The following is a 17,415-nucleotide window of genomic DNA, read 5'->3' on the forward strand; positions in this document are numbered from 1 at the left end:
ACTTTGGCAAGAATATAGAAAATAAATATCAAGAAGGTGGCAAAATATTCTGGAGGTTGTTGAAGAAGCTTAGGAATGGAGGAAAGAGTGCTGTAAAAGGAGTTAGAGATGATAAAGGTGACATGAAAACTGGAGTAAAAGATATCCTTGAGGTATGGAGTAATTACTTTGAAAAACTGCTAAATGAAACAAGCAGTGATGACAACACAGTGGTAAAAAACACTGACCAGGCATGCAGTCAGGAATACATATCCATACTTGAAGTAGAAAAAGCCGTCAACGGCTTGAAATGTGGAAAGGCAGCAAGAGTAGATGATATTCGACCAGAAATGCTGAAGTATGGTGGTATAAGAGTCTTACAGTGGCTGCACTGCATAGTTCAGAAAGCCTGGACAGGGTGACGAATTCCTTATGATTGGAGTAGAGCTCTAATAGTACCCATATATAGAAAGGGAAATAAAACTGAAATGTGAGAATTACAGAGGTATTTCCCTACTGAGTGTTCCTGGCAAGATCTATGCAAGTATACTTGAGAAACGGTTGAGAAGAATTGTGGAAGGAAAGCTTGGTGAAGAACAAGCTGGATTCAGGCCAAATAGAGGCTGTCAGGATTAGATCTTCACTTTACGACAAATAGTCGAGAAAGCATGGGAATATAACAAAGATTTGTATTTAAGTTTTGTCGATCTGGAAAACGGATATGACAAGGTGCCAAGAGAGTAGCTATTCAGTACGCTGCAGTTATATGGTGTCAATGGGGCATTATATCAACAATACTTAGTCTTTATTTGAGTTGTAAGTCAGCAGTTAGAATTGAAGGAAGTACAGGAAGATGGATTAATGTTAAATCTGGTGTGAGACAAGGATGTACATTATCCCTTCTGTTATTCATTGTCTATATGGATCACATTATGAAGGAAAGTGGTATTAAACATGATATCAAAATTTGGGATGTTAATGTCAGCACTTTGCTTTATGCGGATGATGTTATACTTCTAAATAAATCTGCTACTAGTCTGCAAGATTCTCTGACTAAATTGAATAGCTGTTGTAATAGATATGGTATGAAGGTCAGCAATAAAAAGACAAAGACAATGAAAATAGGCAGAATCATTGAAAATGTCAACTGTGTTGTGAATGGAGAACCTGTGGAACAAGTAAAACATTTCAGCTACTTAGGCACGATTTTTAGTGAAGATGGTAAATTAAATATAGAAATAGACAACAGAATCAGCAAAGCTGGTATGGTGGGAAGTCAATTGAATAAATGCATATGGAATAAGAGAGAAATTAGTCGGAACACTAAATTAGCTGTATACAAGACAGTTTTCAAACCAGTTTTAACTTATGGATCTGAGAGCTGGGTCAGAAGTAAAACACTTGACCAGAGAATAGAGACCGCAGATATGAGAGTCCTGAGAAAGATTAGAGGCGTGAACAGATGGCATCAATGGCAATATCATATTAAAAACGAGAATATTAGGAAAGAACTTGACATTGTCAGCATCCAGGAATGCGTTAGCAGAGCTAATCTCAGGTGGTATGGTCACTTAAACAGAATGGGCGAGGAAAGATTAGCAAAACAAGTGTTCTCTGCCAGGTTGGCAGCAAAACCACCCAGAGGAAGACCAAGACATAGGTGGATTGATACGGTACAAAGTGCTTTAGACAATAGAAATATAAGATCTGATAATGTTGGAGTCTTGACAAGTAACAGACTGATTTGGAGGAAAATTGTAGATAGGAAGTTAGTAATGATGTAATTTTTTTCATGTAGTATTATCATATCCTGTACAACCCTTGAGGGTACATGGCAGGAATTTGATGATGATGATAGAAAATGCTGGTAGTTTACTATTCTTAGATATCCTTCTTACTCACACAATCTCCAGTACTTTGTCAATTAATGTTTATCAGCAAACCTATGTTTACTGGCAGATATATTTATCAAAAGTCTGCTCATCACACCTCCCAAAAAATCGGTGCTGTTATCATTAATTAATAGAGCACATAATATTTGCTATTCTCTATCAGACTTATAAAGAAATTCTCTCTCTCTATGTTCACTGGGTATCTACAGATGCCGTATGGTCACTCCGATGCTCGATGTTCCACACCAGGCCTCGCCATGTAGTTCTGTTATTTGCTTTTCTGGCAGCCTCAACTCTCTGAAGATCAGTCACTCCACACACGTCATCCATCCATCTTATTGATGGTCTACCCCTGCCTCTTTTTCCAGGAACTTTACCTTCTATTACTGTTCTGAGAACTCCTCCTTCCATCCTTTCTATGTGTCCAAAATATTTTAACTTTCTTCTGTCAATATCCTTAAAGTTGTACTAATCTTTTCTGACACCCATTCATTTATACGCCTTTCAGTATATGATATCCTCAACAGCCTTCTGTAACACCACATCTCAAAAGCAGATATCCATTTCTTATCTGACTTCTTTAGGTTCCAAGTCTCGCATCCATAAGTCACTGTTGGAAAAACAACTGCATCTAAAATCCTCAACTTTGTTCCCATGGAGATAGATCCATCCTTCCAGATTTTAGACAGGTCTCTGACTGTTGTTTTAGCCATTCCTGAGCTTTTTCTGAGGTCTTCTGAACAGCAATTCTTCACATTAATAATGGATTCCAGGTACTCAAACTTGCTGACTTCCTCAATTCTTTCTCCATTAAGATACACTTGTTTCTCAAGAGCTTCTCTGGTTGTTTTTCCTTTGAGAACCATGATCTTTGTCTTGCTAGAATTGAGTTGAAGTCCTCTGTTATTACTGATCTTGTTAACTTTGTCAAGAATTAGTCCTAGTTCTTCCATGTCATTACAAAGGACTACTGTATCATCAGCGTACCTCAGATTACTGATCAATCTACCTCTTGTCGTAATTCCTGTCCTGAGCTCATCCAATGCTTCACGCATGATGTCCTCTGCATATATACTAAACAAGTGAAGAGAAAGTAAACATCCTTGTCTAACTCCTTTTCCAACTTGAAGCCAGTCAGTCAATCCATCACCTGTTCTTACTGTGGCTTCTTGCTCCTTATACAAGTTGGCTCTCAACCTGATAGTGTGTTGAGGAAAACCCATTCTTTTCATTACTTCCCACAGTTTCACATGCTCAACACATTCAAAAGCTTTAGAGTAGTCTAAGAAACACATTACCAGACAGAGTCTGAATTCTTTATATTTTTCTATGATCTGTCTAAGGCAAAGGATCTTATCTCTGGTGCTTCTCACTATCAAAATTTTAATGGAATTAAATGGTTACAACCATCATCAAATCCAACAAATAATTGACTCTTACATTCAACAGCTAAGGATTCTTCAATAGACACTGCAGGGTTTCAGTCCTTTATATTTCTAGTATCTCTGAACCTATTGGTAGAATTTTGAAGAAATTTCATCTTAATCCTACATATTTTTCCTATCAATGGAATTTCTCATTTATTAACATCTACCAGATCCCTGGCACATGTAATCTGACATATTTGGGCAAACAAGCCATTCTGTGAGAAAAAAAAAAGAATTAATGAACATCAGTGCTGCTACATTGAATAACTGAAACCTCAAAAGTCAGATCTGGCCTGACCTGGATTGAATGATTACCCAAAAAAAAAGTCTGGGAGATTCTCATCTTATATAAATTTCAAAATTAGTTTATGTTGTTGTTTTTATTTATTTATGTTTTTTTTATATGTTATTTTTCTAGTATGTGTCAGTTGTTTTTAATTGATAAACTCATTGTAGTATTTACCTGGTATTCCTGTTCTTTAAATTACTTATCATTTCCACACACTGTTGATGTACTATTATTTTCAATACGAAATAAGAGGTTGATTATATATGAAATACAGCCTGACTATCTTTTAGAGGTAATAGAAAGAAAACAACTGTGTCACTTTTCAATTTAATGTACCTTTACTTCAACACACTTTTCACATCTTTGAATGAACATTTCTATGCTCTTGAAAAAATAGTCTGTAATTTTCTCTGTAAAATGGCCTAAAACTGCATCCTTCTCCTCATTGTCATCTACAAGTTTTCTTCCTCAAAGGTCTTTCTTCAGTTTCTAGAAGGAATAGTAGTCACTAGATGCTGGATCTGGGAATGTAGGGTGGATGCTAAATCTCCTGAAAGCCATAGTCCTTCACTTGCGTCTTCACAACAATAGCGGTTTGGAATAGAGCATTGTCATGAAACAGGCAAACACCACAACTCAGCATTCCTCGTCTCTTCTCCTTTATGACATCATACATGGATTGCCTTTTGAAAAGAAGATAATAATAAAAGACCATGGTTTCATCCCTGGTGACAATGGATTCGAGCACTTCTCTCTGATTCCCTTGGCAAAGCTCTAAAATCTTGCAGGAACCGGTCACACGACGCTCCTTCTGAATTGAAGAGAGAAGTCAGGGCACCCACCTTGCACTGATCTTCCTCATGTGAAGCTTCTCATGAATATTGCGAAAGATGGTTGTTACAAAAAGCCCCAACCTTGCTGAGATTTCTTTGAGCTTCAGCTGTTTGTCATTGAGCAGTCCTCCTCAACAAGAGAGGCAGTTTCCTCAGTCATCACTTCCACAGGCCGACTATCACTAGGATCATCTTTGATGCTCTCTCTTTCTTTCTAGATGAAACTGTTTAGCTCATTTAGTCCATTAAAGTTTTCACTAATGAAGGGCTTTCTCCAAGTGCTGTTAAAGAGTGACTGGATAGTGTTTATGAAGGAGAAGCTTCCTCATAAACACCATCCAGTCGCTGTTTGATAGCACTTGGAAAAAGCCCTTCTTTAGTGAAAAGTTTATCACAGCACAGTACTCAATTTTTAACATTACAGCCGCACATTGTGCCACATGTTAGTGAAACGAGTGCCTCCAACTGAATGATGGAGATAGAGAACGGGTACACTAACTTCCCCATAAATAATGCTATCTGTTATGCCAGCATTTTAAAATTGGCACAAATTTTGTTTCTCAGGCCAGAAACTTTTGGAACCTTCCTTGTATCTGTGCTTTTCATTGAAGTTTATGATTGTGTTTATCATCAGATATATTTCGGTGATTACACCACATTTTTTTATTATTCAGTTATATAAAACACTGAAATAATAGTTCCCGACAAGTTTCGTAAATCGTAGGATTTAGATCTTCAGGGGATAAATAGTATAACTTAAAGTTTAAACAAGAGAATTAATAAATACAAATCATAACCGTCTGGCTATTCATAAAACTCAAATAACAGAATGCAGATATATAACATTATTGACGTTGAACAATACTGGACGATGTCACGTGTTCTTGTTCTCGTTCATACAGTCCGAGCTCAGATTGAGGTAGATTTTTTATTAGAGCTGACCACACTTGATGGAGAATTAAACCTTGATTTTTATTGCATTGGGTTGGGTTTTTTAGCATATTAGCAGCTTCTTTAAATTTTCTTATATAACTGTTGTTTTCTATGTATGACATCGTCGTTTTATGCCAGAGTACTTCGTGTCCAGTGGAAGTGGTATAGAAAGCAAGACCCATTTTTTGTTCTCTATTGTATTGTACGTCTTTTTGGTGTTCAGCCATGCGTATTTCTCCAGATCTTCCTGTCTGTCCTATGTAGCAAATCTGCAAGAGCAATGGATTTTGTAGACTCCTGGTTTTTTAGGAGGATGATGAGGTGGTTTTGGTGCTCTAGCTAACAGCACAATAAAACAGGATTACAAAAACGCAATCTTGCTTCCTTATATCAAAAATGTTACAGATAAGCTAGCCAAATTAATGAACAAACACGACATAAAAGTAGCCTTCCTTCCTATGGAAAAAATCTCAAGATTCCTACATCCACCAAAACCACCTCATCATCCTCTTAAAAAACCAGGAGTCTACTAAATCCATTGCTCTTGCGGGATTTGCTACATAGGACAGACAGGAAGATCCGGAAAAATACGCATGGCTGAACACCTAAAAGATGTACAATACAAAAGAACAAAAAACGGGTCTTGCTTTCCATGCCACTTCCACTGGACACGATGTACTCTGGCAAAAAACAGCGATGTCATACATAGAAAACAACAGTTATATAAGAAAATTTAAAGAAGCTGCTAATATGCTAAAAAACCCAACAATGCAATAAAAATCAAGGTTTAATTCTCCATCAAGTGTGGTCAGCTCTAATAAAAAATCTACCTCAATCTGAGCTCGGACTGTATGAACAAGAACAAGAACATGTGACATCGTCCAGTATTGTTCAACGTCAATAACGTTATATATCTGCATTCTGTTATTTGAGTTTTATGAATAGCCAGATGGTTATGATTTGTATTTATTAATTCTCTTGTTTAAACTTTAAGTTATACTATTTACCCCCTGAAGATGTAAATCCTACAATTTACGAAACTTGTCGGGAACTATTATTTCAGTGTTTTATATAACTGAATAATAGAAAAATGTAGTGTAATCACCAAAATATATCTTTTGAACCAATTAGCCACAGAAGTCTACACCTGTGTTTATCATGTTATTATTTTTGTTGTTTCATAGTTATGCTACAGGTAACTTTAATAATTTGAAAATGTTGATTAGCCATTAATTGTCTAAACTAGGATTATAACATTTTTTCTTTTGTATTTATTTTTTAGATATCTTCTATTATATATTTAAAATGAGAAAGAGAGAGAGAGAATAGTTAAATATATGTATATAAAGAGTTTTATTATTTGTAAATGTATTTTTGTAAGTAAATAAAAGTAAATAATATACTTTTCATTTCAAAGAGTCAAGATTTTTATTTTGAATGAATTTCTATTTGTTGATTATACATCTGGCATCATTAAATACAATTTTACATAAATCCTGTAAATAAGTTTCTGAATTGTGAGTTATCATATGGTCCTATTAAATGCACAACTGTGAAATTTTTTTTTAAAAAAAATCCAGTAAATGACTGTGCCAGGGACAATTTTTGGGTCCTATCTATAACTGCACCAGCTGCATCATTTCTCATATTATTTCTTAATAGCTTCTCAATATCAATAAAAACAAATAATTTTTCCTATAGTCATAGCCAGATTCATATGTAAGGAAAAATTATTTGTTTTTATTGATATTGAGAAGCTATTAAGAAATAATATGAGAAATGATGCAGCTGGTGCAGTTATAGATAGGACCCAAAAATTGACCTTGGCACAGTCATTTACTGGATTTAAAAAAAAAAAAAAAGTTCACAGTTGTGCATTTAATAGGACTGTATGATAACTCATAATTCAGAAACTTATTTACAGGATTTATGTAAGATTGTATTTAATGACGCCAGATGTATATACAACAAATAGAAATTCTAGTCAACTGAAATAATCCCACAAGTAATATCACATTTTTAAATGTTTATTATTATTATTATTATATATTTTATTATATATATATATATATATATTTTTTTTTAAAATTTCATTAAAGTGGGGCCAGGCAGCTTTTTAGTACGGCCTAGTGATAATTCTCCAGGAAATTATTCCCTTTTCTTCCATATTAATAATACAATTCAACGATTTCGGATAGAAAAGCGAGGGAACCGTTACATTATGGGAGGAAGATGTTTTGACAGGTAATAATCTTCATCTTTTGCATGTTTAATGAAATCTTTGCTTCATTGATAATATTGCAGTTATTGAATGATAATAAGAAATACCATAATACGAGATATCATAATTATACCATAAATTTTGAATATACCATTTAACAGTTTATTGATAAAAAATAAGAAAATAATGATTTCATTGATTTAAAAAAATATGAAATACCACTTTCTCTCCAAATTGGAGAGTCAAGATAAAGGTGTTTTAGACAGCAATGTGCATAATCTTTTCATTTGTGCACATACTTTACTTACTACATACAGGAAAGCTCATAAATTATGTATTGGTGCTAGTGATAATTCTCCAAGAAATTATTTCCTTTTCTTCCATATTAATAATACGATTCAACGATTTCAGATAGAAAAGCATGGAAACCAGTACATTATGGGAGAAATTATGACAGGTAATGCCAGCCAAATTTTATCTTGACTCTACATCCATACACCAAAATTGTTTAGCATGCCACTCCTATTCAATAATAGATTCCTTCTTATTCATTTCAGTTAAAGGTGAGTTAACTAGTCTCCATGCTGGGGTAGCATGATTTTAACTCCTGGAAACTTGAATTTTTTTAAAATCTTAACAAAGTATGGTTGCATTAATATAAGAAATGATAGAATTATTTTAAAGATTCTCTCACTACATAGGTCATAGGTCACTTACATATATCAACCACATATCCACAGTATGTGATGTATGTGAAAAGGAACAAATATGTGTCATTCACATATTTGTTCCCTTTTTTCTGCTTTCTGTGACAAGTGATTTTGTACTCCACTGGTTTGAAATCCAGTGATGTATCTGTAGCATAATCACTCACTCAGTCTATTTTTTGTTTTTATATGGTGCTGTTGGATAATACCATTTAAATTAGTTCTGATATTCTGCCCTTGTGGATAGCATAATTCATTCTGAAACCATTTGGCCGTGAGTTCAAATCCAACTGCAAACATGGATATTTGTGAATATCTTTAAATAATTTTATAAAATATTTTTTATTTTCTGATGTGATACATCTACACCGATTGTTGGAGACCTGAAGTGGCTTGTAAAGCCACTTCAGGTCCATGTTTTGTCTCAAGAGTATGATTTCCAGATTATCTAGCCATTTGCTTGCTCACATCGTTAATGTACTATAGGTTATAAATCTATAGCGGGTGGACTTTCTTAAAAAATTTCATTAGTTTATATTTCATACTAAATTTTCTTGTTTTGTAAGGTAGTTTTAAAGTTTCACAGATTAACTTATGAAGCAGATATTTTTAAAAAATAATTAAAGATTTATTTTTAAATTTATTAAAAACTTATTTTAAAACAATTAATGTTAAAAAGGGACATGTGGAGAAATTTTTACTTTGATAAAAAATGGTATTTGCAGGATTTTTTGCACTGTGAGATAATATAAATATCCTCGTAATGGTAATACATGTGGAATCCTGCTAAATGCCAAGGCATCTATCAAGTTCCACTTGCCTGCATCTTATCCTGTTTTGGAAAAACAGGCTGATAAGTTGATTAAATATCACTAATCTGGCCTTGTAGAATAAGATTAATAACAATAGGCCATAGGATTCTTTGGAATAATAGATGTTTCTACATCTTTGGAACCAAAACATGGATGATGGACCATTTATGCCAAAATCTGGGAAACTGTTATTAGCAGTGGTATGTCATTCTTCAAAATTCCAGTATAATGACCACATGGTGAGAACATATATTAACACATTCGTGTCCTGACTAGAAGAAACTCTACATTGAACTTGCAGCAAGATGAGATGGTTTCTCTTGGCCTTCCGTATTGGATATCTATGAGCATGCTACATATTGTGATATTATTATTATTATGTGACACCTCCAGGGAGTCCAAAGACTCATCAAGGGAGAGTGTGCCAACAGCATTGAATGATTGAAATCCCTTCCAACTACTAACCACACTCAAACTTGCTTAACTTTTTGCATGAGCCATTAGTAGCAGAGACCCTACCAATCGACTAACCTTTGTTCTTTGATTATAATGAAATCTGCATTGAGATGAGGAAAGTATTGCATTTGTTTCAGAATATATTAGGAAACATTAATTAAGGAGAACCCTACATTTCATTGGTATATTTAAATTCCTAAAAAGTATAAATATGTAAACTAACAGAATTATTGGCAAAGATCAGGAAATGAAAGAACATGTTTGAATAGAAATACTTTCATTAGAGAGAATGAATTACTAATAATTTACAGTTGTGGTATTGTATGTGTGTTTCCAACATGCATGTTCCATTTATTATGGGCATAATTGAGGGGAGGTCTTATGAGGAAGGAGGAAACAGATTTATTTGCAAAATATAAATAGCTAACCAGTAATAAACAGTGGATTTATACATTGATAGCCCTGTAAATAACTGTAGGGAGGGGGTTTATCCAGTGAACTAAGGCGAGAGATCTGAGATTCTTGCTTGAGGTTGTGCAAAAGAAAACATAGAGAGGAAAGATTGTGTGTGTGTGTGTGTGTGTGTGTGTGTGTTGCCCAGGTATGATAGTGACGAGCAGAGCAGAAGAGCAGTAATACTGAATAGCATAATAGCCAGAATGTGTCAGAAGAGAGGATTGGAATATGTGGGTGCTTGGAGGGTGTTTGAGGACAGAAGGGAACTGTATGCGAGAGACCCCTTGCATTTGAATGAGGAAGGATGAAGGCATTTGGAGAGATTGCTGTTTTCTCAACGAGTCAGTGTGTCAATGCAGGGTAACTAGAATTCCCAGGGTGGATGGTAGCAGGGGTAGTCTCTTGTGGGAATGGATGCTTGGGGGAAGGGAGATGACATCAGGTAACACTGAGTCCAGTGGGGTGGAGAGGGAACAATGATAGGTATAGAAACAGTGGCATTTTTATGCTTTATACTAATGCCAAGAGTATCTGGAATAAAGGACTGGAATTGGTGGTGCTAATAGCATCAGCCTGGCTAAAGATGAAACTAGGCTGGGTGGTAGCAGGAGTGGCCTCTTTGGGGGAGAGGAACGACATCAGGTCACTGAGTCCAGTCGAGTCTGGAGGGGATAATGATAGCTATAGAAGCAGGACATTTTTATGTTTTATACTAATGCCAGGAGTATCCAGAATAAAGGAGATGAATTGGTGGCACTGATGGCATCAACCTGGCCAAAGATTATTGGGATCTCTGAGACATGGCTGATGGTGGATGATATAATAACAGGAATTGAAGTGGCAGGGTATAGCATTTTTTGGCAGGATAGGAAAGGAAAACATGGTGGTTGAGTACTGCTTATGATAAGTGATGACTTATGTCCTCTAAGAGTGGAGGCTTTGGAAGGCAGTGACACTGATGGTTTTGAAAGCATATGGTGTGAGGTAGAAGTGGCCAAGACAGGATATTTAGTGGGATGTTGCTACAAACCAGGGAGCACAGAGGGTGGGGAGGGAGCATGAGATCTTTAGGCAGTTGAGCTTGGCAAGCGCAAGAAGAATGATTGTTATGGAAGATTTTAACTACAGCAGTATAAGCTGGGAAGAGCAAAATGCATCTAGTAATAAGGAGATGGAATTTCTAGAATTCTTGAGGGACAAATGTCTTAGGCAACATGTATCAGAGGGAACAAGAGGTTCAAGAGTTTTGGATTTGGTCATAGAGTCAGAAGAGCTGATAATTAGTTGGAAAGAGTGATCATGTGGTTTTGAGTTGGAAGATGAATAGACGTGCAAGGTATCAAAGAAAATGGAACGTATGTGGAATTATAAGGCAGGTGATTATAATAGTCTTTGGTATCAACTAGGGGCAGTTCCATGGAGGGCAGAATTGGAAGGCCAGGATATCATTAGTGCTTGGGAAATTGTTCAGGAATATTTGTTAGCAGCGATAGTAAGCTGTATTCCACGAGTGAAGAAGCTGACACAATTTGGTGTAAAGTGGACGACAAACAATATCAAATAGCAACTGCAGTTGAAAAACAGATTATGGAAGAGATATAAGGAGAGGGGTGGAGAGGTAGATACACGAAGAATATAAGACGCAGGCAATATAAGAGTGACCAGTATGGTGAGGAAGGCAAAACTGGAAGATGAGAAGAGATTGGCACTAAGATCCAAAGAAAATGGGGTATTTTTTAGCTATGTGGCCAGTAGGAGGAAAAACGATTGTGGAAGAATGACTGACATTGTGGGATAAAAATGGGAATAGAGTGACTGATGCAGAGGACATAGTGGAGTTGTTCAATGAGCACTTTGTTGGAGTATTTCATCCTGGGGAAGAAGATTTTAATACTAGAGGGATAGGGCAGGTTCAGGGTTTAGAGGTGCAAGAGGAGAGTGTGTTCCAAATACTGAGTACTATGGATTCCAGTAAAGCTGTGGGACTGGATGGTATTTCACCACGGGTTTTGAGAGAATGTGCTAAAGAAATGACAGACTCTTCAATAAAAGTGGCTGCAGGAAAGGTACCCAAGGAATGGAAGGAAGGTAAGATAGTGTCGCTGCACAAGGGCGTAGCAGACTGGAAGTGTCCAATTATAGGCCAGTTTGTGTCATCAGTAGTTAAGGTTTTGGAGCAATTAGTGAGGGACTACATACAGCGTTGGGCAGATGAAGGTAATGTCATCTGTGAGAATCAACATGGATTTGTTAAGGGGTGCTCTTGCTTTAATAATATGATTGCCTTTTATAATAAAGTGACAAGAGCAGTTGATGAGGGAAAGGCATATACTGCCATTTTTTTGGATTTTGCAAAGGCGTTTGGCAGGGTGCCACATGATAAGCTGATATTTAAGTTGCAGCACATGGACTTAAAGGTTGGGTTAATCAAATGGATTCAGGATTGGCTGTCTGATAGGTATCAGAGAGTTGTGTATCATGGGGTAATATCAAGGAAGCAGAAGGTTACAAGTGGGGTTCCACAGAGCTCAGTACTGGGACCTGTATTGTTCAACCTTTATACCAATGACATTGTCAATGGATTGCAAGGGGATATTCAGTTGTTTGCAGATGATGTGAAGCTGGGAAGGGTTATCAGTAATAGTGCAGATGTGGCAGCCCTGCAAGAGGATTTGAATAAACTAGACAGATGGGAAAATGAATGGGGGGTATCGATTTAATGCAGCAAATACTGAGAAGGATGCTGACCTGCAGAGATAAGAGTTATCATTCTGTTGTATAAGACCCTGATCAGACTACACTTAGACTATTGTTCGCAGATTTCATCCCCAGGATTTGAAGGGGATAAATTAGCTGTGGAAAGGGTACAGAGGTGGATAACAAAGATGGTTTCGGGATTTTACAATGTCGTTACGAGGATCGGCTGAGGCAATGTGGACTGCAGAGTTTGGTGGATATAAGAAGGAGAGGTGATATGATTGAGACTTTTAAACTGCTGAGAGGCAGTTACAGGGTAGACATTGGGGAGTTCTTTTGCTTGGTGGAATGGGAGGAAAGGAGCGATGACAAGGGGCCATCCCTGGAAGTTAGGAAATGAAGCTGTGAGCAAGAGAGTGAGGAGTGGTTTCTTTGTGTGGAGGGTGGTTGAACTGTGGAATGCATTGCTTGAGAGAGTGGTTAGAGCAAGAACAGTCAATGAGTTCAAGGAGTGGTATGATAAACTTTCTGTTTCCTAAAAACGACCTCCCACGATGAGTCTTTTGACTCCGTGGAGGCATGGATAATAATAATTATAATATTTTATCCAAGCATGGCAGGAATATGTGTGGCTTGATGAAGCAGTAGATCATCTTTTGCAATTTGTTGTGTTTGTTATGTGTATTTATTTCTATTTTTCATTTAGATTTTGCTTTGTTTTCTAAAATTTTCTTTTATTTAATAATGACCAGTGTGCACATTTTATATAATAATATATACATAAATAATGTCCTCTTCTTATAATACACAGAAGGATTCATTTTTATTAAGGAATAGATGGATTTTTACTCATTATGTCTATTCTTTCCAAAGAATAGACATAATGAGTAATAGACTGGAATGAAAATGTCCCTATATAGTGAAAAAATTCCTATGCCTAATTATCTGGTGTAAAAAGATCTTGAAGTAGCTCCAAAGTTTCTTGTCGTGGTACATTTGCAGAGTTTATTAACATCTGAGTTTGCTAGAACGTTTAATGGTTCTGTTAGTATTTCTTTCATTCATTCTGCTGTTGTTTAAAGATAGCTTCTGTAATCCTATACAGTCCATCAATGCAGTAAGAACTAAGGCATGATCCTACCAAGTTTCATATTCGTTCATCAAAAATCTCACATTTACAGATAGATATGCTTTATGTTATAGTATACAATAATACCAGTTTGTACACCTGCTTTCTGTCATTTGTCATTTATTTTGAATTTTATCCACTATGTTCTTTTTTCATTTCTTAGTGTGATACATGTTTTTTCTAGCTATTTACTTTTATAAACATGCTCCTCATGGAGTCTACCTGTTGGCACACAAAACTAGTCAGGTTATCCATCAGTTTAATAAGTTTTTTTAATTGTATGTTGTCATCATATGGCATTATACAAGAATTTTGACGACCTAAAACTTTCTTTTTTAGAATCCTGATAGTGAAATAATTTAGAATCTGGCATTCTTGTGATACACCTAATATTGTTTATAATGTGAGAATTTAATTTCATTGAGTTATATTTGAATATTTTCCATTGTATTCTGCAGTGAAGATGGTGTGTGGTGAGCTAATCGAAATATCTTTATGATTCCACATATTTTCATTTTTAAATACATTTTTCACAGTTATCCCTTCACCAAAACCTACATAGTGATATGTCATTTATTGATTCCTGTAGCATTAATTACATCTAGCCTACTCTACTCTACTCTACATCTCATACACTCCCAGGTTGATTTCCTTCTGGTCTGTGAAGCAATTTCTTTCCTTCCAGGTATTGCACAGCATCATTCACACTTATATATGTTGAAAAGGAGCAATATTTTTAAGATAAGGCTGCAGTGTTCAGAAATTGAACACTAGCATGATCTCTTCCCCCTCCAGTTTAAATGTGAAAAGATATAATTGGAAATAGTTTAGTCAAGGTGAGCAGAACTTGAAAAAAAAGAAGTGGATTGTGTAACTAAGAGGCTAAACCCCAAAAAAGAAAAGAGAGAAAATTACTCATTTTAGTTTTAGGTAATCCATCTAATTCTCAGGTTTCAAAGTTCAGTAATATGAGTATTATCTAACTCAGATGCCTCTAACATTTTTTTTTAAATTCCTAACACTGATGCAAGGAATATTTTCCAGGCTTTTTGTCTGAAGTTTTGTTTTTCCAGTTGTTATACAGAGTATTTTTTCACAAAACAAACCTGCCAAGTGAAACACTTGGCAGGTTTGTTTGAAACACACATCTTCATTTTGGATTACTTCTATCATATACCTCTAACATAGCTTTCTTCTTCCTTCATTTTAGAAATTATGGACTTTACAACCATGTTATAAATAACTATTTTAATTTCCCGATGTTTCGGCCTTCATATTAAGGCTATCATCTGGAGTATATACAAATATACAAGGACAAGCTGAGTTACATTTCACACAGTATGCTAAAGAGATTTGATCACCGGTTATTCTACTGGCATGACCTCTAGTGAAAATATAATATATATATATATATATATATATATATATATATATATATTAAAAAGAATTGAATGATTAGAACCGAGATTTAAGTAAAAAGGTTTTAATATAAAAACACGACTAGTTTCGGCTTGTAACAGCCTTCATCAGGTGACATTATAAAAGAAAGAAAAAAGAAAAAACACTAAAACACTGAAGCTCAAATAAACTATGAACATCATAGTTTATTTAAGCTTATATATATATATATATATATATATATATATATATATATATATATATATATATATATATATATATAATATATTTTAAAAAATATATATATATATATATATATATATATATATATAAATACAGATAAAATTAAAAATTAATTAATTATTTAGAAACTACATCAAAGCTAAATTCTATTTAAGATAACATAAGAGAAACATTCTTTCATATAGATAGTTTTCTTACAGTAACAATGATGTCCTAATTTAACATGACATTGTTATATTAGATGTAAGATTCTGGATTATCTACAGTCCTATTTACAGTTAACTCATAGGGAAAAAGGTTCCGTGGGTAGAATATGTACCTTCCATATGCTTGGGGTTTTTTTGTTTTCATCACACCATGTTTTGGTGTGATGTAAACAACTGGTGCTTTTCCACTCAATTCTATGTAAAGCGTTCAGTCGTGATCAGAAAGGCCAGCTTTGCCATAGTTTTTATATTTAATGTGTCATTTATGTTCCTTTTTTAAATAACGAAACCTGTGGTGCGTTCATAATTAGAAGAAACACACGTATAAACCACAGTGAAAATTATTTAATTGTAAATATTTCATCCTAAGCATCTTAGGACATCATCAGTACAGTATTTAAACAAAATTAGGAATAACATACAGTTAGGGCGCATGATTGCAATAGAATCTCATGAAAACGTGCATAACGTGGGAAGTAGTACAAAAAAAAAAAAAAAAAAAAAAAAAAAACCGTTAATTATTTAACACAATTTTGTATGATAATGTCCCATACTTTAGGAATAGTAAGAACGTCGTTGCGGTTTAGGTTTGGTCTGCGTAGTAGGGCTTCAGAACTTTCTTTGTATAAACGTTCATGTTTAAATAAAGATCTATGTAAAAGTTTAGCCTTTTGCCAATGGATCCTATGGTTTGGATTTTCAATTCCGTGTTGAGAGAGGCCAGATTTCTGCAGTTTAAGAAGACGAATGTGGTCTTGATGTTCCGAGATGCGTTTCTGAACAGACCTACCTGTCTGTCCAAAGTAAGATAATTTGCATGAACATGGAATCTCATGAACACCAGGTAACATCAAGGGTGAGAATTTGTCCTTAGGAGAAGGTAATAAGTTGTAAATTTGGTTGATAGGTTTGTAAGTAGTGGCAAAATTGTATTTCTTCATAATTTTAGAAAGATGTTCTGAGATGCCTTTAACGTAAGGTATGGGAATCCTATGCACTTCTTCCTGTCTGGTTTGATGTATGCAGAAGTGACTGATGATTTTTTGAGTTGTTTTGGGATTATATCCATTTAGGATGGCTGTATTTTTGATAACTTCTAATTCCTGGTTTAAAGATTCTTCAGAAGAGCAGAATTTGTGTGCTCTGGAAACTAGTGATTTAATAATGCCAGATTTCTGAGATGGATGATGAGCAGAAGAATTGTGAATGTAGCGACCTGAGAATGTAGGCTGAGAATGTTTATTTTGTCTAGTGTATTTTTTAAATTACTTTTCAGAATGATAAAACATTATAGTTTGAAAAAAAGGGATTGTATACAAGTTATAAAGCAAATATATCACATACTGTGTATTATGGTATAACAGTTTCCTCTGAAAATATATTACAGTCTTTGTTACTCTCATTTCAGTTTAGAAGCAGTCGTTAACAGGTATAAAGTAGAACAAATTGTAGAAGGTTATTCTTTGGGAGATCCTGTTTTGAAAGTAAGTATTCTCTGTTTTATTTCTTGAAAAATATTATGCAATTTCATGTAAATTAATTAATAATGGTATAAAATAGAAAATAATAAACAGCTTACTCGTTCAAATCTAGAAAGACATGTAGAAGAATATAATTACATTTTTATTTATTTATTAAATGCTAATTATTTTTTGAATGTAAATAATCAAGCTTAAGGTTTAAAAAATGCCCATAGTTTAGAAATGTGGGGTACATATCTAGTAAAGCACTTACTGT

At 34.8% G+C, this 17,415-nt stretch overlaps 1 protein-coding gene across 6 annotated transcripts in view; it reads left to right on the forward strand.

Moving 5' to 3' along the window:
* vap (RAS p21 protein activator vap) overlaps nt 1–17,415 on the forward strand; it is a 689,463-nt gene that overhangs the window by 179,381 nt on the left and 492,667 nt on the right. For all 6 annotated transcript variants that reach the window (XM_090406565.1, XM_090406568.1, XM_090406566.1 and 3 more), the window contains exons 7-8: nt 7,453–7,597; nt 17,087–17,162. In XM_090406565.1, coding sequence (XP_090262691.1) covers nt 7,453–7,597; nt 17,087–17,162 — 221 coding nt within the window. The remainder of the gene's footprint in view (nt 1–7,452; nt 7,598–17,086; nt 17,163–17,415) is intronic.

The sequence above is a fragment of the Typopeltis vanoorti genome, chromosome 16 (assembly GCF_054136105.1).
Source record: "Typopeltis vanoorti isolate ZY-2024b chromosome 16, IOZ_Tvanoo_1.0, whole genome shotgun sequence".
NCBI lineage: Eukaryota > Metazoa > Arthropoda > Arachnida > Uropygi > Thelyphonidae > Typopeltis > Typopeltis vanoorti.